The sequence below is a fragment of the Euwallacea fornicatus genome, chromosome 28 (assembly GCF_040115645.1).
Source record: "Euwallacea fornicatus isolate EFF26 chromosome 28, ASM4011564v1, whole genome shotgun sequence".
Lineage (NCBI taxonomy): Eukaryota > Metazoa > Arthropoda > Insecta > Coleoptera > Curculionidae > Euwallacea > Euwallacea fornicatus.
In genome coordinates this window covers 2,375,001-2,402,133 of record NC_089568.1, presented here as the reverse complement: position 1 = coordinate 2,402,133, position 27,133 = coordinate 2,375,001, and the positions used below count along the sequence as shown (strand labels likewise).

The 27,133-nt window shown below is 38.4% G+C and overlaps 1 protein-coding gene across 3 annotated transcripts in view; it reads left to right on the top strand.

The window, feature by feature from the left end:
* The first annotated feature begins 342 nt into the window (after positions 1–342).
* LOC136347419 (trissin receptor-like) overlaps positions 343–27,133 on the top strand; it is a 159,619-nt gene continuing 132,828 nt past the window's right edge. Inside the window, exon 1 of one of the 3 annotated variants that reach the window (XM_066297402.1) lies at positions 343–662. Coding sequence is in view for 1 of the 3 variants with exons in the window: in XM_066297400.1 (XP_066153497.1) it covers positions 21,389–21,408 (20 nt within the window). In the remaining 2 variants the exon portion in view is untranslated. Of the gene's footprint in view, positions 663–21,373; positions 21,409–27,133 lie in introns of those variants that run through there. The other 2 variants (XM_066297401.1, XM_066297400.1) reach the window with 2 other exon arrangements.

The following is a 27,133-nucleotide window of genomic DNA, read 5'->3' as shown; positions in this document are numbered from 1 at the left end:
TGTATATTTTACCCCACGGGGAATCCCTTGCGGTTGCCATCAGTGTTACCAAAGGAACGAGATTCAAAAATGTCTTCACATGCATGCATGCGGGTATATGCAGCCAAATACATGTTTTCTCTAGTTTTTTCAAATCCATTAGTTTATAAACCATGTAAAGCAAGTGCCACGTAAACCCGGAGATAAGTGTGTTATTAAATAATCGAATCGTTATTGTTCCAAGAATATCACGCTTTGCACGTTACCGAACTTCGTGAAAGTAACATTTCACTGTTTTTCATCGTAGCTATACCATTTGAAATCTTTACGACCCACAAGTAATAATTTTATCTGTTAAATTAACACGGAATGGTGAGCAAACGATGTGATGATGTGTAACGACAACGGCGTGAAACGTGAAAGAAATTCGGCGTTATCCATCGGCGTCCAGACGCTCATTCAGTGCGCCGCGGGTTGTTCCGGAGCAACGTCGCGACGCCCTTTTAGGCAAAATTTACGCTAAAGCGCGCGGAATAACTTTTTAAGCTGAGTTAACGGTTATTCAAATATGTTAAGAACCGAGATTATGTGCTCGGTCGGCTAAACATTGTTCGAGAAACTGGGAAATTGACATGTGTGAAGTGGGGATCGTTTTCAGATTATGTTAAAATTAAGTTAAAAAGGTAAGAAATTGCAGCTATTTGTGGAATAATACACGTGACCTTCGACGCATAAAGTTTTTAACAAGTCAAAAATTAAATCAAAAAAATCTGATGAAATTTTTTTTTTTTTTAATTTTCGAAATTGTCTTTATTATTTGTTTTCCACCCGCGTCCTTACCTCACTACCTTATTTCATTCGCACATCTGAGCTATTTCTTCGCTTTTTCTTATTCATTTGGTTGTGGCGTTTCACGTATATACGGTTCATATTTATATTGTTTCACCGCTATTGTCACTTTTTTTTTGTTTCCGCCAACCGAATAAGACACGAAAATGCAAAATTTGGGGAAATGTGGCATAAATCCCCTGCTGTTTTTTAAGCAAAAGTTAATAGAAACTGTTCATTATGCAACGAGCACGAAAAGCTACAGACGATTGTGCTTATTCGCAACAATCGGTCGTTATGTGTGTTTTTTTAGGGCTACAACAATTCGTGAAAAATAAAAGGACTTAAAGCTGAAAACTCCAAAATTGCGTGCGCTATGGCCAAAATGGCCGCCCCACTGTTGACGTTTGTTTTGCCTTTGTTGTGGATGCCGGTATGAGTCGTGGGAAATATGACTATTTTCTGATCGTTGCGCGCGCATCCCGTGGGAAATAAAAAATGTACATATATCTAAATCGAGATCTCTTGATATCGTTTTTGAGCGGGCATCAATGCAGTATCCTGACAGTAGTAGAAGATATCATCTTTGAGTTAAAATCATAAGTTGAAGCGTACCATACTGGCTTATCGTGTGGGTAATCTTCCACACATTTGAGAGTTTGAAAGTTGTTTTCACGCACGGTCATTCGTGGTAATTCTGCGAACAGCACAAAAAACACAGAAACTAGGAAAAAATTTCTAATTTTAGCCCCATTTTTTAATAACTTTGAGCCATTTTTACAAATGATGTACAGGGTGTTTGGTAGGCAGTGCAAGACACTGAACAGGGTATTTCGAAGAAGTCATTCTGAATTTACTTAACCAGATGCACCTATATGGTGTGTTCGGTTAAATGTTGCAGTTTTCTTGGAAATTAAGTTTTTATTATTTTTTAATTCGACCGGCTTTTTTGCAATTATTGAAGTCCAGAAGAACAATGAGCCTTTTCATCGGAAAAATGTGCCAAATTCGTTTATTATGCATCAGTGAATTGTTTAAATTATTTAAGCCATTAAACCTAAAATGGCTTTGTTATTTACCCAGAACTTCATAAACAAGATATTCATAATTTGTAGTTCAGGAAAAAGTCAAATTCAAACGTGAATTTTACTTGAATCTGTAGGTGAATGCTTATTCAAATATCTACAAACCTTCCTTAGGCAGTGGTCCTTCAGTTCTTATGAAAAGATTTTTTAAGAATTATTTGAAAAAATATAGCAATTAATTTTAATACTTTTTGAGTACTAACCAAGCGCACTTGCCAAAACTTGAGCTAGCCATTTACCAACTTAAGATAGATTTCTCATTTTTTTTAATCATTTTTAATATGGTCCGCGCATGCGCATGGAATCGCTGCTATATGAACAGGAGATTCAAAATAGAAACCATTTAATCGTCAGAATTAATTAACCTGCCCAAGAATTTATACGAGAAATGTGACTCAGTATCACGACAACACCAATGAGTAATGAAGCACGTAGATGTATTTAGATTGATGGTTCTCGTTTGCACATGAGAACTATAAAAACCCGAAAATTTCGAATGTCTAGATATCTATCTTAAGATAATGGATTCCTAGCTTAAGATCTGGCAAATGCTCTTGCTGGATACTCCAAAGTATTAAGATCAATTGCAATGTTTTTAAAAATATTTGTTTAAAAACTTTCCATAAGAACTGAATGACCACTGCCTAAGGAAGTTTTGAAGATATTTGAATAAATATACACTTAAAGGTCCACTTAAAATCCACTTTTAAATTTGACTTTTTGCTTTTCTATAAGCTAGGAAAATCACGTTTGTGAAGCCCTAGGTAGATAAGGAAGCCATTTTGTGGCTTAAATGATTAAAACAACCCGTTAATATGTAATAAACAAGTTTCGTTCATTTTTCTGACAAAAGCGCTTGTTGTTCCTCCGCCCCTCAATGATTATAGAACAGCACGGTCAAATTGAAAAATATTAAAAACTTGATTATCAGGAACACTGTAACACTGGAAATATAGATATTTTTGATTGAATCAATACAGAATGATCTCCTCTAACATCTCCTTCATTACCCTGCACTACCTACAAAACTGAATATTGTCGAACACCATTTTTTCACTAAGTCTGAAAATTGAAAAATTTGAAAAAAAATCAAAGATGAAAAAATAATAATCCCGTTTTTATCCTATAATAGGATCCATGATAACCACTGTGTTTCACTCATCCTGAAAGTTCAAAAAATTATTCACAAAATTGACAACTTAAAAGTAAATTTAGGGAGTTCTTTGGAAGTTTCTTGAGGGGACGAACCCCAAAAAAAAAACAAAAATATCGCATCTAACTTTACATTTCCCTGATGCGGCTTTGAGAAACACATTCACCCCTGTTACCATTTTGATCCATTTTATTATGAATTACACGTTTCGAGCTGGGTTTGAGAAATAGGGGTTCCGACAAGGGATGAAAAATAGCTAAAAAATTGGAAAAAATCTGTTTATTACTCAATAATTTGACATTTTCTACACTACTAAAAAATTTTAGGTAGATTGGAAGTGTTGTGGATGGTTCGTTGAGGAGATGCGTATGTAGTGAATTGGTCGCAATTTGACATCGCCGTTTTTCATTGAACCTGAAATTTTAATTGCAAAGTTCATGACTTGAATGCTAATTTGAGGAATTAATGGGGATTTTAAGAAGGTGATAATTAAACTAAAAAATCATGGAGAAAATCTCTATGCTCTAGGTCTACAATCCAAATGGTAGTGAATCTGATGGTGATAATGTATGCTTCCTAAATTCTGACCCAAAGATTTTCTGATCATAAATGTTTCTTATTTTGATAGGATACATTTCAAGCAAATTGGAAACACGTCGTCATATTTCATGTATACTTGGTTTTGGAGCTACTTGACTTCACTTGGCCCTGAAATTATTTTGGGAGCTAACACAATTCGTATATGGAAAATTGCAATTTTAACGTATTTTTTAAGTTTGCGTTTTTGTTTTTTGGAAGTAACTTGAGGTTAGAAACATATTTCCATCCTGATGCGATTTCCGGTTAAACCGGAAACTGATCCTTCCTTCATTTCTTTGAATGAAATATGGCAGTTTTTTAAACGAATTTTTTTTTGTCGAAAATAAATATAAGTCTGATAGTACAACATAGTACCGATTCTCAAGTGTTTTTGATGCAATTTGATTTTTAACGCTTTTTTGGTACTTGTGGAGCTTTATTAAAGCTCAGTTATTTATAAAACTAATTGAAGTAAATTGATAAAATCAGTTTTAAAATACTGGAAAATTAATAAAAGTTTATATAAAATTAGAGAATTAAGAAAAACATTTGGAACAACTATTGAAATTTTGAATTTTTAAATTAGAAAGTGTCATCGACTGGTGCCTTACAATGATTTTTTTTAACCATTGGAATAGTGGAAAGAGAATTAAAAAATATGGTAAACACCGCAGGTATAAAATAAATTAATACTTTTCGAATAAATCGTTAAAAAATACATAAACTACATTATACTGGGTAATGCAGTTGCTTGTTGTTTATTTTGTTATTTTTTCATAATGATCGGTTTTTTCCGCAAAGCAAAAATAAAAATTGCAAAAATACATTAAATTTGTCATTTTCCATATGCGAATCGTGTCAGTTATCAAAAGAGGATCCTATAGAGATATGTTAAACGGACTGATATCTCATAAAATGTAATTTGAAAAAAAGAGCTTCGGACTCCGATCTATTTGATTTTGGTTTGTTTTGTGACAATTCCCCGAAGCTTAGTTGTAATTCTACAACTGATGAAAATGTGATAAACTGCCTGCTCGCAGTGATTACATAGGAGTTGCTTAGTCTTGTATCTAAAAGTCGTCGTTTGTTGAAAGGGGCCTTGGAATAGTCCTTGCGTTATAGGTAACCCTGCACTATGCCATCGTTTTAAATCAATTTTCAGGCATAGACGAACAAATTCCCAGACATAGACAGAACAATCCCATAGATAACAATTTCCATTAGACCAACTAGACAATTTTGTCCCAGAAACAGTTTTATCGTTGCGAAAGATCGATTTAGCGCCAGCTAAATTACATTTTCGTTTCAGAATAATAACCTTGCTAAAGACATGGATGCTGCTGAATTATTAAAAATGGGAAGTTATTGTAGTTTTATCAATTCAGCGTGTAACCATCAATCGATCTTACATTCCATTGATGAGGACCTCGAAATGTTTTGCCGACGCTGTACAATGTACTCTCTACGAGCGCATACGTGCTAACTTTGTCGTCCCCTGTACAAAATATTAGCGTGTGGCATGTTCTTCACGCGCTCCCGTGCGTTAAGAAGTTTTACGGGCACGCATGTCACTGACCACCGCCAAACGTCACCCACTGGGATTTTCGTCACTTGTCAATTCGACGTGCGTGCGATAAAAATTTTTATCGCGCACACGCGATAAAGCGATACTTTCGGTTCGCAAATGCGTGCGATAAAACCATTCCACCCCACGCCTATACGAGAGGCTAATTTCATACCTAGTTAGTAGTAACTTCAACTGATTGCGTCATTAACATCCTCCCTATGCTTCGTACTTACACCACGTTTTACGACTCAGACCCTTGCTTTAAAGACGTTAAACTCAGGCTTTTGGCAAACTGTAGGGCCTTTAACATCCAAATTATTCGAGTGCACGAGGTGTTTACGATCTCTTAGCGTACAAAAAAAAAAGATGAGTGAAATTGAAGAAGTTGCCATTTGTAATAAAGAGTTTTGCTGCTCCATCCCCAGAACGCCCATTTTTAACCTTTCGCAGTTTCTTGTTCGTGCCGGGGAGCTTAGTTTCGACTTTAATAGGATTTTTAAACCTCTGTGTTGCCATTTAACTATGGACGTTACAAAATTGCAATTGCTATTTAGAAAATTGTGGTGAGCGAAACAATTAGTCGCGAGTAGCGGATTTGCACTTAAAAATGCATTTAAAGTGTCTAAAAAATTAACATTTGTGGGTACTTAAATATAGTGCGCGTTATAGCTTTGAATGCTGAATATACAGGGCGAGTCGGGAGGATCGTGCCAAACTTCAGGAGTACATGAAAAATAAATGTAAAAAAACTCAAATGTTGTTATCCGATTTTCGTTTGTTTACAAGTTGTAGCGTAAATAAAATTAAAACATAAAATTTCAAAAAATTATAAATTTCATAAGAAATTCCATAAATGAACGTTTGGATATCATAAGTAAATGTTGAAAAATATTGCCATTAACTTCTAAACATTTTCGGCTTCGTCTATGAAGAGCATTCGTTGCGCTCCTGACTGTTTCCTGTCATTCTTTAATGGCAGCTGCAGCATTTCCAATGCGTCGAATTAGTCCGCTTTTACTCTGTACACTTCAGTTTTAAACCAACCCCACAAACAATAGTCTAGTGGTGTGAGGTCTGGAGACCTTGGAGGCCAACTAATAGGGCTACCACGACCAATCCAACGTTTCTTATGAAATTTATAAATTTTTTAAATTTTATGTTTTAATTTCCTTTACGCTATAACTTGTAAACAAACGAAAATCGGATAACAACATTTGAGTTTTTTTACATTTATTTTTCATGTACAACACGCTCCTGAAGTTTGGCACGATCCTCCCGACTCACCCTGTATAGGGTGGTTTACATAAGCTGGCCCGTTACGTCATATCAAAACCCGTGAGATGCAGGAAAAAAGCTCGACACAAAGGTCATTCGATTTTTCGTGAATATTTATTTTCCAATATTTGCGAAGTTACAGGGTGGTCCGGAAAACCGCGGCGCGACCAAAATGCATTTTTTTCACTAGAATGCCCTATGTTTTCGCACAGATATGGCTGAACTATAAGTATTTTTTGTTATTAAAAAATACAACCTTTTTTAGCAATTTTGAAGTTAACTCAATTTAAACTAAAAATCGAAGGAAAAATGAGCTTATTAAAATTCCTAATAAATTCGCACAGTATTAATTGAATATTTCGAAAATTCTTTATTTAAAAACAGACGGTAGTTCTGTCCGAATATGTTTTTAATTGAAATGTTGTATAGAGTGTGAAATAAAATACCCAAAATTTTCACATTTCAAGTGCCGCAAACTCGGTTTTTTTAAATGGAACACTTTGTATTAAAAAAATCCTCTTTTAGTTCACTTTTAAATGACATATAAACACACGTTAAATGTCCATCTAAAATAAAGATATCTTACATACTTCAGTGAATAATACTATCAGCGCTATTTCTACCTTATTGGGTAATGTGTTAATCTAGAATGTTGTTAAAAAAACATTCTATTATTATTGTAAGCTATGGCTTGACCCTAGAGATTAATATTACCTTTCAAGCCAGATTCGACAAAACCCTTCTTCCAATTTGAAAACTTCGAAGGGGTGGTTTCCAGCGGTAGAGGGATGGCATTTCAAAAAAAACTCTTTCCACAAATGCTGTCCTCGTTCCTATCAAAGTTTACGTGTTTTAGAGTTTTTTCAACAAACAACGGAAGAGGCGTTCAGAGAGAGTACATTAAAAAAAATACAGGATGTCCCATTAAAAAAAAAAATCGAGTTTGAAGCAATTGAATTGTGAGACGATGACGTTTTTTCACACTCTGTACAAAATTTCTTGTTAATTAAAAATATGCTCTAGTAAAACGACCCTTTATTTTTACCTAGACCAGTTTCTCAACAATTGAATTAATATTGTGTGAATTTTTTGAGAATTTTTAGAAGCTTATTTTTCCTTGGATCTCTACTTCAAATTATATTATTGTTTAAAAAACTGCCGAAAAATCTTGATATTTTGTAATTACAAAAATTATTTATAGTTGCAAACGGGATTAGCATGCGTAAACAAAGTTAAAAAAAAAAAAAAAACAAAAATGTCACGCCACGGTTTTCTGGACTGCTCTGTGACTTCGAAAATATTCAAAAAAATAATGAAAAACTGAATAATTTTTATATTCAACTGTTTTCCAGACCTTCGCAGTTTCTGAGATATGGTAGTTGACCGTCTTGACCCATACCCTCATCTTTCACGTGGTCGGTGTTCAAATGCGTTACGAAACGAATCATAGTGCCGTTGATCAACGTGGGGAACACAAGGTTTTTTGATGAAAGCTCTCGGTACTACTCATAACTCTAACTTAAGTGTTTTAGACACTTCTCCATTAGAACACGTGATTCTGTTACAGCTACCCGCAGCAACTTAGGAAATTAGATTTTGTTTACAATCGACACGAATTATTTGATTTAACGTGGTGTAAGTATCCAATCTATGTTATCAAACAAATTTCACCTAAATCAAAAACAGTTCTGAGCCTCATCTTTTCATCTTTATTACTCTTTTTGATCGATGAAGTAAATTATCCTTTTTCCACTGAAGCTTTTGAACTACCTACATATTTTCATTGTTATTCATCAAATCTCATAGAATTCAGCCATCTGAAAATTTCATGAATTCTGTTCCCACATTTTCGGTAAACACGTCACGTATTCCTAATCCTGTAGGCTGCTGCACCTGATACTCGTATTGATTGCATTGAAAACCTTAGTCATCTTATAAAGAAATATAATTGAAAATTGGCAGGATGCCTAGACGTTTATTTGAAATTGATTTAATATCGATTAAATTGAGCCCGACAATGGGGAATTTCACTAATAAATTGCCCTTAAGTTTTGACACTGGAAGAAATGATTCATGGGCGGGATTAAAATGCTGGTTTGTAACATAAATCCAGTAGGAGCAAGGAACTTTATTTACGACGGTAATTAAATTAAAAACTACCCATGTGTATAAGACTTGTAACACATTAAATTTATGAACCTGCATTCTACAGGTTTGCCAGAAAATATTAAGCCCATAAGGTCGTGGGAAGCATATAAATTTAATGCCAACTCGAAATTAAAACTCCAAGTCGATTTTAGTTTTTGCCATAAAAATGAGGAAGTGGAACCGTGGAACTTTGAGGAGTGCAATAAACTTATTTTAAAGATGACTTTTTCTGGGTTATTTACCAAGCAGTGTGACGAAAAAAATTGCAATAGGAAGGGCAATCTGGAAGTGGGATAAAAGTTTTTATTCCAGTTTAAAAAGGAGCACTCAGGCAACTTTCCTAAATCCGTCTTGACTAGTCGAAAAGTTCTTGTCCTCCAAACTGATGGGCAATTTGTCATGTTTATTCCGTTGCACTTTCCAAAATCAATTATTTTTTTAACTAAAACTGATGTGGTTTATTCAGGTTTGCTAAAGAAAAGGCGTGGGGTCACCGATCCCTGGATCCGGCGAAGTAAAGTCCTGAAGGAATCGACCGAGACGTAAAGTCTGTTGAGCGATGTGCAGGGGTTCCTTCCTTGGAAGTCGGAGATACCGCCCGCGATCATTGCACGAGGGCGCTTGCGCGCGAGCACCACTTGTAACATTAGGTCGTGTAGTATGAAATGAGTAGATTCTCGAAACGCCACATTCAACTGCGCATAACTTCACTCTAAATCTACAGGGTGTTTCCTAACTACGTGTAAAAAATTTAAAGGCGTAATCCTCGACTGATTTTGAGTCAAAAATGTCTAATAAACATATGTCCGCAAATGCCTCGTTTCCAAGATACAGGGTCAATATGAACCACCAAAACCTTCTGCGAAAAAAAATCTTCATCAAAAGAAGCTCCGCCAAGAAGCAACGCCAATCGTCCATCGCAGCTTCATGAAACCTGGTGAATCGATTACGGCTGATGTCTACTGCCGACAACTGACCGAAATGATGAGGCAACTGACGGTTAAGCAGCCAAGATTAGTCAGTCGAAGCGCACCGCTATTGTTGCATTCGGCCACACACCGCACAAGTCACCTCGGCCAAGCTACAGGAGTTGGAATTGGAAACTCTTCGTCGTCCACCGTATTCACCCGACTTAGCACCCACTGATCACCACTTCTTTCAAAATTTGGATAACTTCTTGGTAGGGAAGACATTCAACTCCGACGAGGCTGTCAAAGCTGCCTTCTACGAGGTTATCGACTCCCGGCTTGCAGGCTTTCACAGCAGGGGACTCAATGAACTTTCCGTTAAATGGCAGAAGTGTATTGATAATGGCGGTGCATATTTCGATTGACGATAAAAACATTTCGTATGAAAAAAAAATGACTAAAGTTTCAATTCGATTCTGCTCGTTTCATACTACACGACCTAATACTTGTCCAGGACGGACTAGATACCTGCTTGGCAGGGTAAACACGTGGAATCTCCCGAAAGTCGTGGAATCAGGACGACCCTTCATACATTAACGCGGTTTATGGACTGACTTGCATAGGCATGATCGACTCAGTTGAAGAAATACAGGATTGTACCATCGCGATCCCGATGAAGAGTATGAGTTACGATTGCGGATTGGCGATGTATCGATTTGCCTCCAACTGATGAGAGAGACAACAGCGATAATAATAATGCTCCCCAGCTTCCCCCAGCCCTTAAGTGCTGGAAGCTGATGGTCGGCGGACATGGGCGCACTCTAACGCAACGGGACGTGACGGCGCCCCCAACTACGACCACCGTCACAGGTGGGGAATTCCGGTACCCGAGAACCACCTCCGATGCACATTTGCGACTTGAGTACCTCGCAATTTGAGCTCTTAGCTGAAGCACGGAGGCGAGGAATTTGAATCATAAATCGTTTCTGGTGAATCTAACGGATCGCGACATCTGGGGGCAGCACGTGTAGAATGTGCAGGGGCGCAACTTGGGGTTGTAACTTGGTCGATGAAGACGTCAAGACTTGGTTCACCAAGTCTTGACAAAGTCGATTGGTGGTTGGGTCGTGTAGATAAAAAAAAATATGTGAATTTTCAAGTTACGCCCAAAATATTTGACGATGGTGATTTTGGTATTAAAACATAATTTTTAAGGAAAAACAAATAAGAAGTCGCAAGCATTCAGGTAAAATTATCACTATTATTTAACGAACACTAAGGTCCTCGGGATTACCAATCAATATTTGTGTTCCCTCCACGTACACGGTGGTGCACTGAAAAGCTTCCCCTCAGTTTTTTTTCTCGTAAACGAGTAAACGAGAGTATGCTCGGACACGCAAACATTAATTTTCAGGGTGATACATTTTTTACATATTTGCATCTTCCCCGCATCAACCTTTACGAAGGGGTGGCTGTCGCCCTTAAAAACTTAAATGGAAAGAGAGGAGGGGGGCAAGTGATATCTTATTCTAAAGGGAATTAAATTCCCTTTGTTATGGGACCTTCCTCGTTGGAATCGACTGAGTGGTTCGTGAGATATAAAGAAATGAAATGTAAAAGTAACAAAATTTCTTGCTACTTGTGTCAATAAAGTAAATATTGGAAATGTTCACCTTCGACCTTCATGCAATTATAAAGACACTGATCGAAATTTTCGCTAACACTGTGGGGCATTTCGGGACTCGTTCGCTATTCAATGTCGCAAGTTTTCTAACTAATTGAGCTTGGTCGCATGGATTTTAGATTTCAAATGTCCTCGCAAGAAAAAGTTCAACGGTGTCAAATCAGGAGATCTGGCGGGTCGTCCAATACGACCGCCTCTCCCAAGCCATCTGCTGCTATGAGAAATGCACTGACAATGGCAAGTTTTTCAAAGGATCAAGCGAAATTTTAAAATATTGTTATTGATATCCTTTTTGTGCATTTCGTTTATCAACGAAATTACATGAGAAATATTTCACAACAAAGGGAATTCAGTTTTACTTAAAATAAGACATTACTCGACCCTCTTTCCATTAAGATTTTGAGGGGGACGGCCACCTCTTTATAGGGGTTGGAGCAGCGGGAGGGCGAATATACAAAAAAATATATCCATTTGATAACTAAGGTTTAGACCTCTGAACATATATTAATTTGTTCATTTACAAGAAAAAATCTAAGTGGGAAGTTTTCAGAGCGTCACCTTGTATAAAAATACCGACTACATATAACGCACGTAGTAATTAGTAAAATACTTCAAAGTCAAAGCATTTCCTTCGAAGTTTACCGACTTTATGCCCCGGGGAAATTGCTCCAAAGGCTTATATCGCCGACCTAGCAGGACTGGTCCGAGGCCGTTGGTGCGGGCCTAGTCCAGTGTGGTGCAGCCCTTAAGGCTTTAAATGAAAAAGTATTATGGAATCTGATTTATCAACCATCTGAAATACCCCAACCAGGAAAAATAAAAGTTGAATAAGGCAATCGCCACGTTCAGCAGAGATGGTAGTTGCCCAACTGTGGACTTAGCCGAACCTAGCCGGCATCATCGTGAATCAATTATCGATAAATCGAACATCGAAATTTGGAAAACGTTTAGAGTTTCGATGTGTCCGGCTCTTTCGCTACCAGCGAAGTTGCAAGATATATCGATCTTGGGTTCTTCAGATGAGGAGCTTCGGGAACCTCCATTTACAGGCGTTTTGAATATCGCGAAAATAAACATCAAAGTGACCGCCCTATCTCGGAAACTGAGAGAGGTATTACGACTGCTGCTTTTCTCCCCCGCAAATGCCACTGCATTAGGGGAATTATTTTCTGACTTATTTCATCCCCAGTCCATTGTAAATTAAACATGAAATTTGTCGACATTGGGAGTAATCCGTTGAACAAAAAAAGGGGTTGTTTTGTAGGGGGTGATTTAGCAGTATAAACCTCGATTTCCGGGAGTTTTTTTCGATTTTAGCACGTTTAGCATTGCTAATTTGGATGAGGCTGTTTCCTAAACACGAACCGAGTTTGTTCCGGTTTCAAATGAAACACAGTCACTTCACATAATTATAGGTCAGGGGTGCTTTGTCGGTAAAAGGGAAACGAAATGAGACATTTTATTACAATTTCTGGCAATTTGGGCCCGAATAAGCTTAGTGCCCGGCCCTTAGACTCGATTTTTCTTTTATTTGGTTTATTAAGTTTGAGCTAACGCTACGAAATGGTTCCCGGCATGGCATAGGTAGAGACACATCCTCGATGGTGGTTCACTACATGTAACAGCTCTTTCTTTTCAAGACTTTGCTCTCTCTTTTTTGGTTGACCGGATCTTCCAGTGTAAGATGAGTGATGACCGTGCATACTGCCACCACGGAGCAAGATTACCCAGAGGACTCTGTTCAGTTTTAGTTAGTTAATTTTTTCGTATTTCCAGCCCTTAAACTACGCCCATGTATGTCTTGGAGGATTCCCAACCGTAAAGTACTTTATTGCCCGGAATTACGCTACTTTTCAATAGCGTCCTTCGAAACTGGGTTATTATCGAGATCTGCAATACGTCATGTCTGCAATACCCCAATGAAAGCGATTAGTATGGTATTCGCCGGAAGGTTGCACTTTACAACCTTAAGCTCAAGGCTGGTCTATAATGGCTTCTGGTGGAAACGCGCCACTGCAGGAAAGTTCTCATTTTCAGTATTTGGGCAGCTTTCCTCCTCAGGCATCTTGCATCACAAGTTTAACTGAAGAGACAGTAATTTTTGAGAATTTTCGGTTGGTTTTGGCAACTGCAGGCAACTTCAGGCAGCTTTTGCAAACTGAATTTGTGCTTTCGTGGTTCCATTTGACGAGGCACCCTTAGCAAGGACTATCGAACGAGCATTAAAAAGTTGCTCGATTCCTTTTTCATCGTCATACAGGCAGTTTTATGCATTTTATCAAAAAATAGTTTTGGCTGTAACTTTGCATCGCCAGTTTGGTTTTTTGCATTTTCTGGTAGAAGAGTACACTAGTGCGAACGATTGGGATAACGTTAGCAAAAACCAGGCCCGTCTTCAAAAAAATTAGTAGGTTTTTTCCAAAAAAAAAAAAAATCCTCTCCGCACTGGAATTTTCGAAAAAGCGCCATAGACACTTGCCAAAGATTGGGTGGAGTCATAGTTTTATCCAGTCAACAGATTTGTCGCACTCTTTATTCGTTTGTAAAAAAACGAAGTTTGCGAAAATGCTCCAATTTTGGATATTTGGACATACCCGCCACCCTCATCTCGGATACGTTGTATTTCCGAATCAAATATTGTAATTAGTAATAAATCGCAAGACTCTGCAATATTTAATGGAATCACAATGGAATAGTTACTCGGGGCACATGCAGCATTTCAAAATTGAAATGAGGCAGGAAAAGAAGAAGAAAACTTATTTTTACCGCTGTTGAAAATTAACCCGAAGAACTTCCATAAGAAATGGAAAATTCGCTATTTAACGCGACGAACTGTTACATGAGAATTTTTTCTAAATGAAAATCGGCAAATTCCACGCAATTAACTTGTCGAACAGCCAATGTCGCGATTGACTTTCTAATTGCCGCGGGAGTATTTCCAATATCATTAGAACGGTGAATAATTCTTGCCGTGTGCCTGCATTCCCTGCACGAGCCAATCCTTTCAAACGACCCCAAACAGAATAATCAACGGGATTCAAATCCGGTGATTTGGCAGGCAAACATCACAAATTTTGACATTTGCGAAAATTTCGTTCTTTACATAGCAGTGAAGAGTGCGACAAATTTATCGACTGGATATGACTGTTAGTTGGTTAGGCTGCCCCTTAGCAAATGTGCATCGCGCTTTTTCGAAAATTCGCATACGGGGTTTTTTTTTTTATCTAGGAAAAACCTACTGAGTCTCTCGAAGGCGGTTCTGGATTTTTTTAACTTTGAACGCATTATCTCACTCGCGCGCGCCAGTGCGCTTTTCCACCAGAAAGCGAAAAGGAAAGCAAACTGGCGCCACGGAGTTATTTCCAAAATCATTTTTCGAAAAAATTTGTGAAGCTTCCTGTGTAACAACAATAAAAAGTGCGAGCAACTCTCCATTGCCCAATTGACGTTGGTCTTGGTGCTCTCGTTCCATGGCGGCAGTACGGACAGTTCCTCACGACTCGCCCCGTAAAAGTCGTCCTATTTTTGGGAAAACTTCAGTCCGGCCCTGCGCCCTTATTGTTATTTTCCCGTATCTCTTATCATTAAATTTTTCTAGTGTCTCTGCTAAATTTTAGACGATTCTCTAGCTTATTAAAATTACCATAATGCCTGTTGTTTACCTCTGAAATATTTGATATGCATGGAGCCGTAAATGCTCAAATTCCCAAAACAAACTTTGTAAGCTGCCTTGCATATTATGCCTCCTTCATACGTGCTCGTAAAGACTTGAAGATGTTTGCCTCGGGATGTGTATTTCATATCTAATGTGATTTGTCGGGAATTGCAATTTGTAAATTACAATTTCCACAAATTTATCTCGCACGATGATAGGAACGATCCCGACCAGATGAGATTCGGAACGATCCTATTTGCAGGAACCCGGCCGAGCCCGAGCCCTTTCCACATTCCAAGTACCCATAAAACCTTGAGTTCTGGTGCAGTTACAATTCTTATAGTTTGAAGGGAAAGGTAAATAAATCGTACATAATTCGGCTTTTTCCAGTTTCGGAAGTTCGGTTTTGCAGCCTTTCTTCGCGTTCTAACGGGAATTTCAAGCGATATATACAACTTGCGATATTTCGGAAGTTCTGCATTGGCCATAAATCATCTGCTAAACCTTCGTGACGGGAACTTGACAAAAGAAATTCGAGCGGAAAGAGTTCCATGGAAGATGTATGTTTTGAGGATACTTTAGCTCAACTTTTATGTTTTAATTAATATTCAAAGGACGAGGCCGGTTTGTGAATCCTGCGAATTTAATGAGGAAGCCTGGCCGTAAAACGGAAAGGAAAACCACTTGTTTTAGCATTTATTTAGTTTCCATTGAGAATAAAAATTTATGTCAGTTTCCCGGGTAGTTTCGAGACCACATCTCTGAGGTTGGTACGTCGAGCCCTGCCAGAATTTCCCGAAACCTGCTTCGGCGGGCGGAGATCTGATTTCTCTACGAAACACTAGCTAATTGCTAGTTTTTCGGCTGAATTGTACAGGAAAGTAACAGCTTTCCAACCAATTTAAGTTAATAATGCCTGCGTGTCGAGAGGTACTTACTGTGCCTGGCAATATCTCAAACCACGACAACTTTAACCGCGTTCCGCATCGGATTAATCCGGCGGAAGAAAAAAAAGCTCTTTTCGCCCGTGCCCACATGAGGGGGATATAAGTCAGAAAATGTACACCTTAAGTTAAAATCTTCTCCGATGGCAGACATAATCTTGACCGTAAAAAAGTATTTTAACTCTCTAATCCTAAGTCTCGCATGGCTTCTACAGTCAAGAAGCTGTTTCGCTTCGGTCGTAAGAGTTTACGAGGGCATCAAATTTACAGTAGACTAATGATTGTCAACGGCTACAATTTATATCATAATTACAATTCGGCAGTTAAGTGACGTGCGAACATCGGAATAAACAACTAGAAATGGAAAATTGGGTCAAACTTAATTTCATTACGTAATTTGTAATCGTCGATAATAATTCACTTGAAATAGCATTCCAATTTCGTGACCCTCGTTGCACCTGTGAAGTTTGGTCCCCGTTTGACAATCAACTGATTAATAGGGATTGGATAACACAGTTCATTAAAGCGGTTGTTTGCAGTTCGCAGTTTCGCTTCTATTGTGACGCCTGCGAAATTCCGTCTTGCAGGAAACGTCCGTTAAAATTCATGTACCTACTTATCGTACTCACCTCATTGGCCGTTTCCGGCTCTACGAGGGTAGTTCCAGAAGTACCCAAACTGACACTGAAAGAAAAAAAATAAGGAAAATATTATAATGTTTTAATTGCCACACTGTTCCCAGCGACATTCTATTCCTTTTACACCATGTTAGGTAGTAAGAATGTCTCGTAACATTCACCACCCTCGCACTCCACATCTTCATTCTTGGCGAATCCCGTTCCACCGAGTCCTCGTTTCAAAATTCGGAACAGGAAATAATCTGACGGTGCTAAATCTGGCGGATAGGGTGGTCGGCGCGAAGTCCGAAACCACGTAACTTGATCTTGGCCATCGCGACGATCGAGGCGTGATCTGGTGCTTTGCTTTAATGAAGCAAGACTTCCTTTTTCGCCAAACGAGGCCGCTTTTTCCTGATTTCTTCGCTATAACAAATTTGCATAGTACTCTCCGTTTATCGTTTTTCCCTTAGGGAGACAGAACAAAAATGATCTCACTTGACGCAATCATCTACCTTGCAGATAGAAATTTCGCCTCCTTTGCAGTCGATTCTCCCCCATGTTTTGACTGCTTTTTTGTCTCAGGTGTGAAATGACCGACCCATGTTTCATCCAAAGTTATAAAGCGCCGTAAAAACTCGATTCTATGCTGCAAAACACTCACAGTACAGTTTCGCGGATTTTCACCCCGATATCTGGAGTGGTCAGATCTGGAGTGTCGTTGGGCCGACCGCTGCGGAGCTCGTCTCGGCAGCTCGTACGTTCGCGTGTAAACTCTTCCCCCCAATATTTTGTGGTTGTTAACGAAGGACCAGATTCCCTCGGTGTGGAATCTAACTCCGCTTCGATGTTGGACGGGCTAAGACCTTTCGAACGAAAGCGCTGAATTATGTATCCGTGACCAATTTTTTTCCATATACGCAGAATCTCTAAAAGTGTTCAAGAAAAACGGCGCTACCGAAACAAGCAAATCAACGAAGTATTCTAGAATTTTAGACATAAGCTCTTTCAGATCAGGCCTCTGCAATGTAGGCAAATTTTTGGCAAAAAATCGTCATTTACATGTGAGGTTGGGCATTTTTGGGCTACCTTCGTAGATTTCGAAGGCCGAGTTTATCAGGATTCTGGTAGCATTCTCAGCAAAACCGTTTCCATAGGCATTACGAAATCAGGGCGAAGCATTAGCGCGGCACGAACCTGGATAAAGGGCTATCCATCGGTACTCTCAATCTTATCTTCAATGTGTAAACATGAGTTTAAAAATGGTTCATATGCAGCTTCATCACGAAGTAAACAGGTCTTTGGTGAGGCCTTGACTTGACCTTGTGGAAGTGGCGTCTCGGCATCGGTCACGTTTTTCGTTACCGTGCGGCAGGTAAACTGGAGCGCAAAAAAACGGACCCTTAAGTTTTTGTATGTTTTTTTACGATGCAAAAGCGTTAGCAGTTTTTTTGATTTCTTGTTTATGTTTTATCGGCCGCAACGCTGATTCTTGGTTCAACTTGTTTAGAACACGTTTGCCCTTATGGCCCAGAAAAACTCATGGAATAATAGTTGGTCGAACAACGGGGTGAGAGAAACGTCTCAAATTAAGCAGCATTGTTTCGAGTTTTTGCGCCATTTTCAGTTTCGATAAGTTCACTTCTAATGAAAATACCACATGAATATAAACTGTCGCCTTACCCTCTTAACTGTTTAACGATATTTTTCATTTAAACACAGTAATAAATAGGACAAAAAATACTCTCTTTTAACTGCTTTTTTAAAAATTTGCTTACGTCACCGGCAGCACAAAATGGCCGATTTTTTAAAATTAAAACATAACTTGAACGACGCCTCCAATGAATTTTAAAACTACATCCAATGATGTATTGTGATTCAAAATCCATTGATCCTATCTATAATCCATTGTTGGTATTCTTTTATTACCGCGGCCCCCCGTGGAGTCCAGACTTGGACCCGATAGAACATGCACGTAATATTCTGAGCCGACACATTCATCGGAATCATGTTGAGTGTCAATCCATAAATTATTTGGAACAAGCACTTCATGACGAATGGGATCAAATCCCTCAGGAAGAATTTGCCGTGTTGATCCGTAGGACGCCCCAATTACATGGATGCCGTGACTACGGCTCGCGGAAGCAGTACACGTTACTAAACGTGACATTTTCCATTTAAAACATTTTTAAGTCAGAAATGTCCTTTTTTGTTAGCAGATTTGTAAACTTTCATCTTTTTTTTGTTGTATTTTTCTTTCATTTTTTTTCTCACCGTATGAAAAATTTTAATTTCTCAATATTAAAATTATTAAACTAGTAACACCATAAATATTTTTTATGGAAAAATGCAAGTGATCGGTTAATTTTGCATCTCGGCGTAGCTTAATGTTAAAATTAACAGCACATTAACAATCTCGCCTTTAGGGAGGCATTTCCTTGAAGAAGGAAAAAGTTCCTGCTCCATCAGCTGCCACATTCGTAAAACGGACACATTCAGTTTTTCCGATTTTTAATTGAATGTTTGGGACCTTTTTTTATCAAATCACAATATTCTTAGGGGAGGTTTTGGGGTGTTCACCAACTCGGGGTCAATTAAGTTTTTTTTTTTTAATTTCGGCTTCCCTGTAGGAAAATGCTTTCCGCCAAGCGGGGCTTTTGTCTCCCTAGTAGAGGAGACATGTGACTGAATGAAGGGAATTTTCATCATTTCCGAGGGAAGCAAATAAGAATTTTTGGCGATTTTCAAATCACTTCGATATCGATTTTCGATTGGAAGGACTGTCCTGAGATATTCATTTTCAGAGGTTTTGCTACATGATGAGACGTAATCGTCCAGGATTTTATAAATAATTTTCGGTAGAATTTCGGATTTTTTAATATTTCGAACGATGCAGAGAGGAATTTTTTGGCACTTTCCGAACGACCCAAGGAAAAAATTTTGTGTCTCTTCAGGACGTCCTGGGGAAATAATCTTAATGGGATGTGATGAACATGACAAATCTTTAGGGAATTGTGATAAAGTCTGACTATTCTTAAATTCGTATCATAAATTCTCAACTGACTCGCAGTAAGAATATATTTTCAAGTCGGAATTTTCTGAGTGGCAATTTTCAGCATTTTCAACAGGATTTGGAATTGTATACTGTAGGGAAACTTGGGGATTTTTCTTGAAATATGACTAACCTTAAGGGGATTTCCTCTAATTTTTACTATTTCTGAATAATGCAAAGAAGGTTCTCCGCGATTTTCACTTAGGGGAGACATTTTTAGATTATTGCGGATGTTGTTGAGGGAACTTTTTTAGATTTTTCCAGGGAATTTTTGACCGAATGATGGAAGAAACGTGTGGCATCCTTCATCGAACATGACTAACCTTAGGGGAATTTTTGCTATTTCGGAATGAGGCAAATAAGACTTTACGCTCTTTACGACTGACTTACTGCCAAGGAGAGAAAACTATGGGAAATTTTCAACTTTTCAATTTTCTATTTTTTCAAAAGTGAACTTGTCCTCGTAAGCAGGACTTTCCAGGTTTCGGATAAAGTATTCAATGGAGTAAATAGGAAAAATTTAAGTGCAACTGGCAAAATAAATTGAACTCGTATGAATTCTTCAGGCTGATCTTATGTGGATGGTTGAAAGTTCTAACATCACTTGTACTATGGCTACGCCGTGATACACTTTTTAGGGGCCAGTAATGAGCCTTTACATTTTCGATACACATTGTAGAGGGCGATGTCAGCGGCAGGTTAATGCCCTTTAATGGGCTTAACTTTTTTATTACCCGGTATAAAATTTATTTATGACTAAATTTGCGTTTAACTTACATATTTTATGGAAAAAAGTATCTTGGCACAAGATCCTACCGGTATTCCTTCTCGAGATCATTGAAGTTTAAAGTTAGCTGCGTGTCTTGAAAAATAACTCTAAAGTACGCATTTATTCCTGCGGTGAAAACAAAGAGGTCAAAGCCTGCAATTAATCTTCAATTCTTATTATTTTCCGAATATTTTCATTTTTTTTTTGACTTTATCAATGTTTTATTAATTATTTTGTTGAAATTTAATGAAACTGTACCTCTTCGTACCTGTGAGTTCAGGTATCGTTGATGTTAAAGGCGTTTCAAAGATGGCGATAAATTTCCAAATTTTGGCCAATTTTAATTTTCAAAATGGCCGAAGTTTACGCGAATGTAGAAAAGAGATGTGCTGTTGGTTTGCGATGAATAAAGTGCATTTTCGGTTTTTACGTTAATCTTCGCATGCAAATCAATGGAGATCGGTTCGAACTATTGCTAAAACTGTACTTTTTTAAATCATTAAATTTTCATTTTAAAATTGTTCGTAACGCACGTTTAAGTTTCAGTTTATTTGGTTTCAGCTCCGCGAATAAATCTGTTCTTAAAAGTTATTTCTCAAGACCTGCAGCTTGAAACTTTAAATATTTCGTGAAATACTGCACATATAGGGACTTGTGCCAACATACTTTTTTTTTCATAAAACACGCGGGAAAATACAAATTTAGTAATAAATAAACTTTCTACCGGGCGATTAAAAAGCGACGTCCCTTCGAAGGGGCTTCATCTCGCGCAGTCAGCGCCCCCTACAATATGCATCGAAACTGTAAGCGGGTGCTGATTTTTCGCCCCCAAAAATCACCAGGATGGGACGTGTTCTTCACAGAGTAATATTACAAACGAGGTAAGTAATGTGTTTTTTTTTTGTAATTTTCACCTTGACGTCCTCTATTTTGAAAGCTTTCGCTTTTGGACTGAGTTAAATTAGGTTAAACTGCTATTTCGGCGCTTCAGAAATCTTTGGCAAAATCTTGTACAAACCTTTAAGAGACACCCCGTATATAGGTTTTCTGCACAAGTTTTTCTATTGATAGATTTTGGATTTCTGAGGCCACTCTCATGCGGGCGTGAAATCAAGGAAAACTTACGCCATCTCTTCAATAACCTAATGGGCGAACCACTTTTCACGTACGTTGTAGTTACCGATAAAGTTTTCACCTGGCGCCAAAGCGTTCTGCTTTATTACCGCGAAGGCATAAACTTTCAGCCGGAGCTTTAATCAGCAATATCAAGCTTCACAACATCGGCTGCGTTCCAAGAGGTTCCTGTGCAAAGCCGAATCTACACTGGTCTGCTTATTGTGCAAAAATAAATTTCATTCAATCCGTCCTTAAAGTATGAGGACGATGATTAATTCAATCTGCACGGAGAAATGAACCGCGGTTAAACGCGGCAGTTCATCTCCGATGATTGAAATAATGGAAGTAATTAACAAATGCTCCACACGGAGAGCAAATTTCCATTTCAGCTTGCGAGTTTATTGCCGGAAAATAGAGGCGATTGCCAGATACCAGAATTTTTGCACGATTAATAAAAGCTTCCCGAATGCCTCTAATGCCAGCCTTTGGGTTGTTAATGCCATAAATAACTCGAATATTGCCATGTTGCTGGAGTGCGTTTTCCAATTACATTTCCTATTTACTCCTTTCGGGTTGCATAATTATTTCACGCCAATCTAGTCGCAGTGTTATAATTGGGTGTTTCTGGCACTACGCAATTAATGAGCGATTTTCTAATATTCAGCACATTTCTAGTTCGGGATTGATCGTTTTTGCCATTTTAAACAGGATGGATAAAACCCCGTGTAAATAAACCAGGATGTCCTGAAATATCTGCAGATTTTTCTTATTTAAATAAATATCACTTGACGTACGTACAGAGGTTGAATTGCTACACGCGTGCAGTTAAGCTCAATTTATGGGCGAAATTTCGGGCGAAATTTGTTATTAATGACTGTGAAAAATCAGTAAGTTTCGATAAATTTCCTCTGTGACTGGAGGTCTTATTAACTCACTGGCAAGCGAGGGAACTGAGGCACATGCATGGACACGTAAATATACCGCGAAAGGAGGGAAAAAAGATTTTCCGGGCACGGTACACCCGTCGTTTTATGGAATTTAATTGAAAATTTTGAATTAAAAAAACCTTGAAGAATCCCTGAAAACTTCTGGAAAATGTTTGAAAATCTGATTAAATCAGAGAAAAATGCATTCCCATGTCGCCAGTAAATCTGATCAGTACTGATTTGGTAGCCTTCGCGATGTTTCAATAACGCTTTTACGGACGCACAAAAATAGCCTTAGAAGTACCCGAATTAACGCTTAAAAATGCATTAGAAAATATTTCATTATTGCTCAACGTAATCTCCTTTGAAATCGACGCACTTTCCCCTTTTATACTCGGTTTATAGCAAAAGCTTGGAATGTTTCACAATACAAACTGGGACACTTTTCAATGCTCACGGTGAACGATCTTGAAACATTTTTAAGCATTTCGTTAGTGATCGTGTTTCGAACTGTTCTGATGCGGTTTCTCATACCAATCAGAGGTGTTAAGACTTGAACATACTCTTTTTTTAAGATAACCACGAAGAAAAAAGTCTAATGAAGTCAAATCACATGATCTGGGAGGGCAATTCACTGGACCTACTGAACTGGCAGTTCTAACGCGTTTTTTTTGGACTCGTTTTCACGTTGATATTTTAGAGAAATTTCTTGATTATTCTATGAAAGGTGCGACGACGAGGTGCTCTTTCTTCGGGAAATCTTTGCGCATAAATTGGACAAGCTTCAGCGCCGTTTTGACCACTTCCTCCGAAAGCCGACACCATATGAATATTGTTTTCTGTGAAAAAGTTCCCCATTTTTCTCTTTTAAATTGACAACTTAAGCTGCAAGATAAATAAATAGTTAAACGGTTTCTTTGAAATTTGTAAATAAATTCGATCTCAAGAGGAATTTATGAGTGAATTCTAGTAAAAACGTAGCTTTTTTGTTCGTCTGATAAATATTTAAAAGTAGTTTTTACTATGCTTTTGGGTTAATTTTTGGCATATGCGGAATTTTATTTCCTATCAATAAAGTTTTTTCGGAATTTATGTCATGCAAATGTGCAATAAAATTTTTTTTTTTTGATATTTCGAAAGCGAGAACCTCAAGGAAAAAACTTTCGCATCAAAACATCCTTAATTTACTAAGTTCTCTTCGAGTTTAACAGCAAATCGCTGTCCTGTAAAAAAAGTAACTCTTCAAACGTCCGTCAAATGATCTTAAACGCCCTGTAGATCGATTCAGCTCCACTTCCTTGAGGGCTCTTCCTCCATACATTACCATAAAGAATTGCGTGAGTTTGTCGTCCTCCTCAAATGTATCATGTCCACGATGCAGATATAATCGTTAATCGTCACAGTTCAGCTTGCTCTTTGTGCTGTTACTGTGGGAAGTGAAACGAGACTCGATCGCATCCTGAGGAGTCGTAATTCGCTTTTGAACTTCGGCCATTGAAATTGTGAAGTTGAAGCCGGGGGATAGCGGCACAACATAAGATTGCAAGCAGCGCAATGTACGTCGATATTCATCTATGTCTTCCTCTGGCTTAATCTGGAAATCTCTGAGCGCGTTGTCCCACTCTGAGTGCGTTATCCCACTCTGAGCGCATTTTCCCACTCTGAGCGCATTCTCCCACTCTGAGCGCGTTTTCCCACTCTGAGCGCGTTTTCTCACTCTGAACGCATTTTCTCACTCTGAGCGCGTTTTCTCACTCTGAGCGCGTTTTCTCACTCTGAGCGCATTTTCTCACTCTGAGCGCGTTTTCTCACTCTAAGCGCGTTTTCCCACTCTGAACGACGACGAAGATTGTTCCGATGTTTCGAGACTCCTGCTTTGATGCAAAAATTAATCATTGAGCTGCTTTTAAAAGCCTGACATTTAATGACAAAATATCGAAAGCGGTTTACGTTCCTCAGAACAAAACCAATAATTCGCATCTCAAATAAATATAATTATTGTGTTGAAACGTATTTACAGAACAAGAATTTTGTGGAAAACAAAGCGAACGAACAATACCTCCGCTAGCTAAAAATAACATTCGTTTATCTCGATTTTTTTTCTTCCACGTTAAGCACCCCCTTCGGGGCCTTAAGTTATTTACCTCGCAAATTAGATTGTTTGAAACCACGAGCTGTTTCAATGTTTTGTTGAAACTTTTCAAAGCAAAATAAAAAAATTTCCATCGGATTTCCAAACGTACCAAGTTTTTAACAAATTCGCTAGTCAGCAATCTACAATTTAAATAAATGTAGTGTCAGAACTCAAAAGGACATCAAGTTCCAATGCTAGGGTAGATATGGGACGGTGGTTATGTCCACTAAAGAAATCACAGTTCAAGAATAAAAGGTATAAGTGTGCGTTTACTAAACGCAAATAGAAAACATAAGAGGAAGAAAAGAGCAAGAGGACCGAGGCCTGTCTTATCGCAATTCGTCGTATTCGGGCCTGCCCGGGTCAGCCTCTCCTTTTTTCCCATTCCCTTAAATGGTACCGCCGCCTCTGGGTTTCTCACCCCCGCTTGGGTCGCATCTGCGCACGGGACGCCCAGAGGATCATCGCTCTAATTGTCCTATAATAACGTCTTTAAGTATAGGACACAGTATTGTGACATAGATAGGTTAGATGGCGAATATGGCCTGGTTTTGTGATCCTACATGGAATTTCGCTGTTCATCGGCAGAAATCGAATTGGGCATCGCTCGCGCTGGTGGTGGTTCTCGCCCACCACGAAGACCCCGAGTGACGATTATGTCTTCATGTTAAACCACCACGATCAAATCGTTATTGATATTTAGATACATTGATTTTGGAGCTATAATAACGACTGCAAAATATCGCTTAAATATTTATCGGACGGCACAGACTCTCCTGATTGACATTCCCCCATCAAACTAATAATATACATTTTCAAACTAAACTGACGCCTACATTATGTTATCATAGATTTCATTAGGAAAACATGGGATGTTTATAAGTTTTTCAGTAATAATATGTGTCAATAGCTGTGCGTTATTAATGAATTGCGACCATCGTTATTCATTTCACTCCCAGCATACATTACAGTAGTGGATATTGCGGTTTTCCATTGAGGTGCGTGGGCAGTAACCGGTGTTTGGTTAAGATTACGTGTGGTTATTAATTGGGTATGCCCAGAGATACATTTATTAATTCGAATAAGTGTACTGAAGCCATAGGTGTATCGCAAACGAGCTGTGAAAATTCGACGGGTATTTTTCTTACCCGGGCTTGCGGCACGTGCACCCGACCCATCAAAGGAACGACGATTTTCTGCAATTTACACCGCAGGATAAAAGAGCCCTAAAAATAAACCCGCTTAGGAGTAGTGTACAGTGTTCTACAACCAGAACCATTAAATTTTCACGAAGGGCCAAAGTGCTGAATCAACACAGGATTTGTTTCACTTTGCAAATGAGATCCCCATTAGTAACCGAAATATTCAAAAGCTTCACCGATATTGGGGCGTTTCTTGCCAGCAACATCTTTAACAAGATCCGTGGATTTATCGTGAGTTTTTTTTTTTTTTTTGAGGAAATTTGCAGTCGAGCGTGAAATCGCAAACGAGAATCTACTTCGCATCTTCATGTGGTCAAAAAAGACGTAGTCCGGTTATGGTCACGCGGGCAAATTAGGGAAATTTGCAAATGGATTGACCGGAAATCGCTGGTGTTTCGACAGGATATTATGCCAAATGGGAACGTTGATTTTGATGGATTGATACGTGAATAATTAGCACAACCACATATTTAGTAACTGAGCGATAAATCATTACTACTAAATGGTATCGAATGAACCCATTAATTCAATTGTTATCAGCAAGGTCTTCCCCTTCTTTTATTTCTCGTTCAGATAGTTGATTAATTGTTATGGTTATTGTCGCAAAAATTGTTGCCCTTGCTAACCTCACTTCTTCATTTTTTGGGCACTTTACTTTTGTGGCAAATATGATTTTAGTTCGACACAACGAAGGCATCGCAGATATATGTGGGAATCAGTATTGCTTAGAGTAGCGAGCCCATGGAGAAGACCATCCACTTACACCAAGGATCAATCTTTAAATTCAAATTAGGAAGTTTTGAGGCAGCATCTCCGTATAAATATCACTAATTAAATGATAATCGTAGCATTGATCTCTGTGCTCCTCATCCACTGCAACTGACGCTACTCGTAATCAAGACTACACTTATATCCCGGCTAGTCACGCTCCCATTGGTTGATTTCCCCGCTCTGCATAGTCAACCGATACCGGTTCAACGTATGAGTGGTTGCCGGGCTGGAGTGACATCTTGTGTTGGATGCCTGAGGATGTCTGGATTGGCTTTTAACTTTCAAAAAAGACGAAATTTCTAAACTTTCGATTTTTCAATGCGGGGGCCCTGCGGACAATTTTAGGTTCTGTCTAGTATACTATGTGATATTCGAACCGAATGTGCTTTGTCATACTCGATTTCAAGGTACCTTTCATTGTAAGAGTTCTTGGTGCGTATGTAAACTGAAGATGTGTTTGGATTTGAGTAATTTGTGACTGTTGAGACTGTATCAATTGGAAAGAAAACGTTAAGGAAATCAATATATGCTTGATTTTTTAGTTGCAGCAATGTCTTAAACTAAAGCTTAAAAAAATTGTAGATGGAAATCTCTCTAATGCACTAATTACCTGAAAATATAGGCGACTTATAACACGTTTTACTTCCAGTGTCCGCGTGCGGACACGAATCCGTGCAAGGAGTACGAGTGAAAATATAAATATTTTGGATATCTTTCATCTGATTAAAGCGAAAAGTTGCA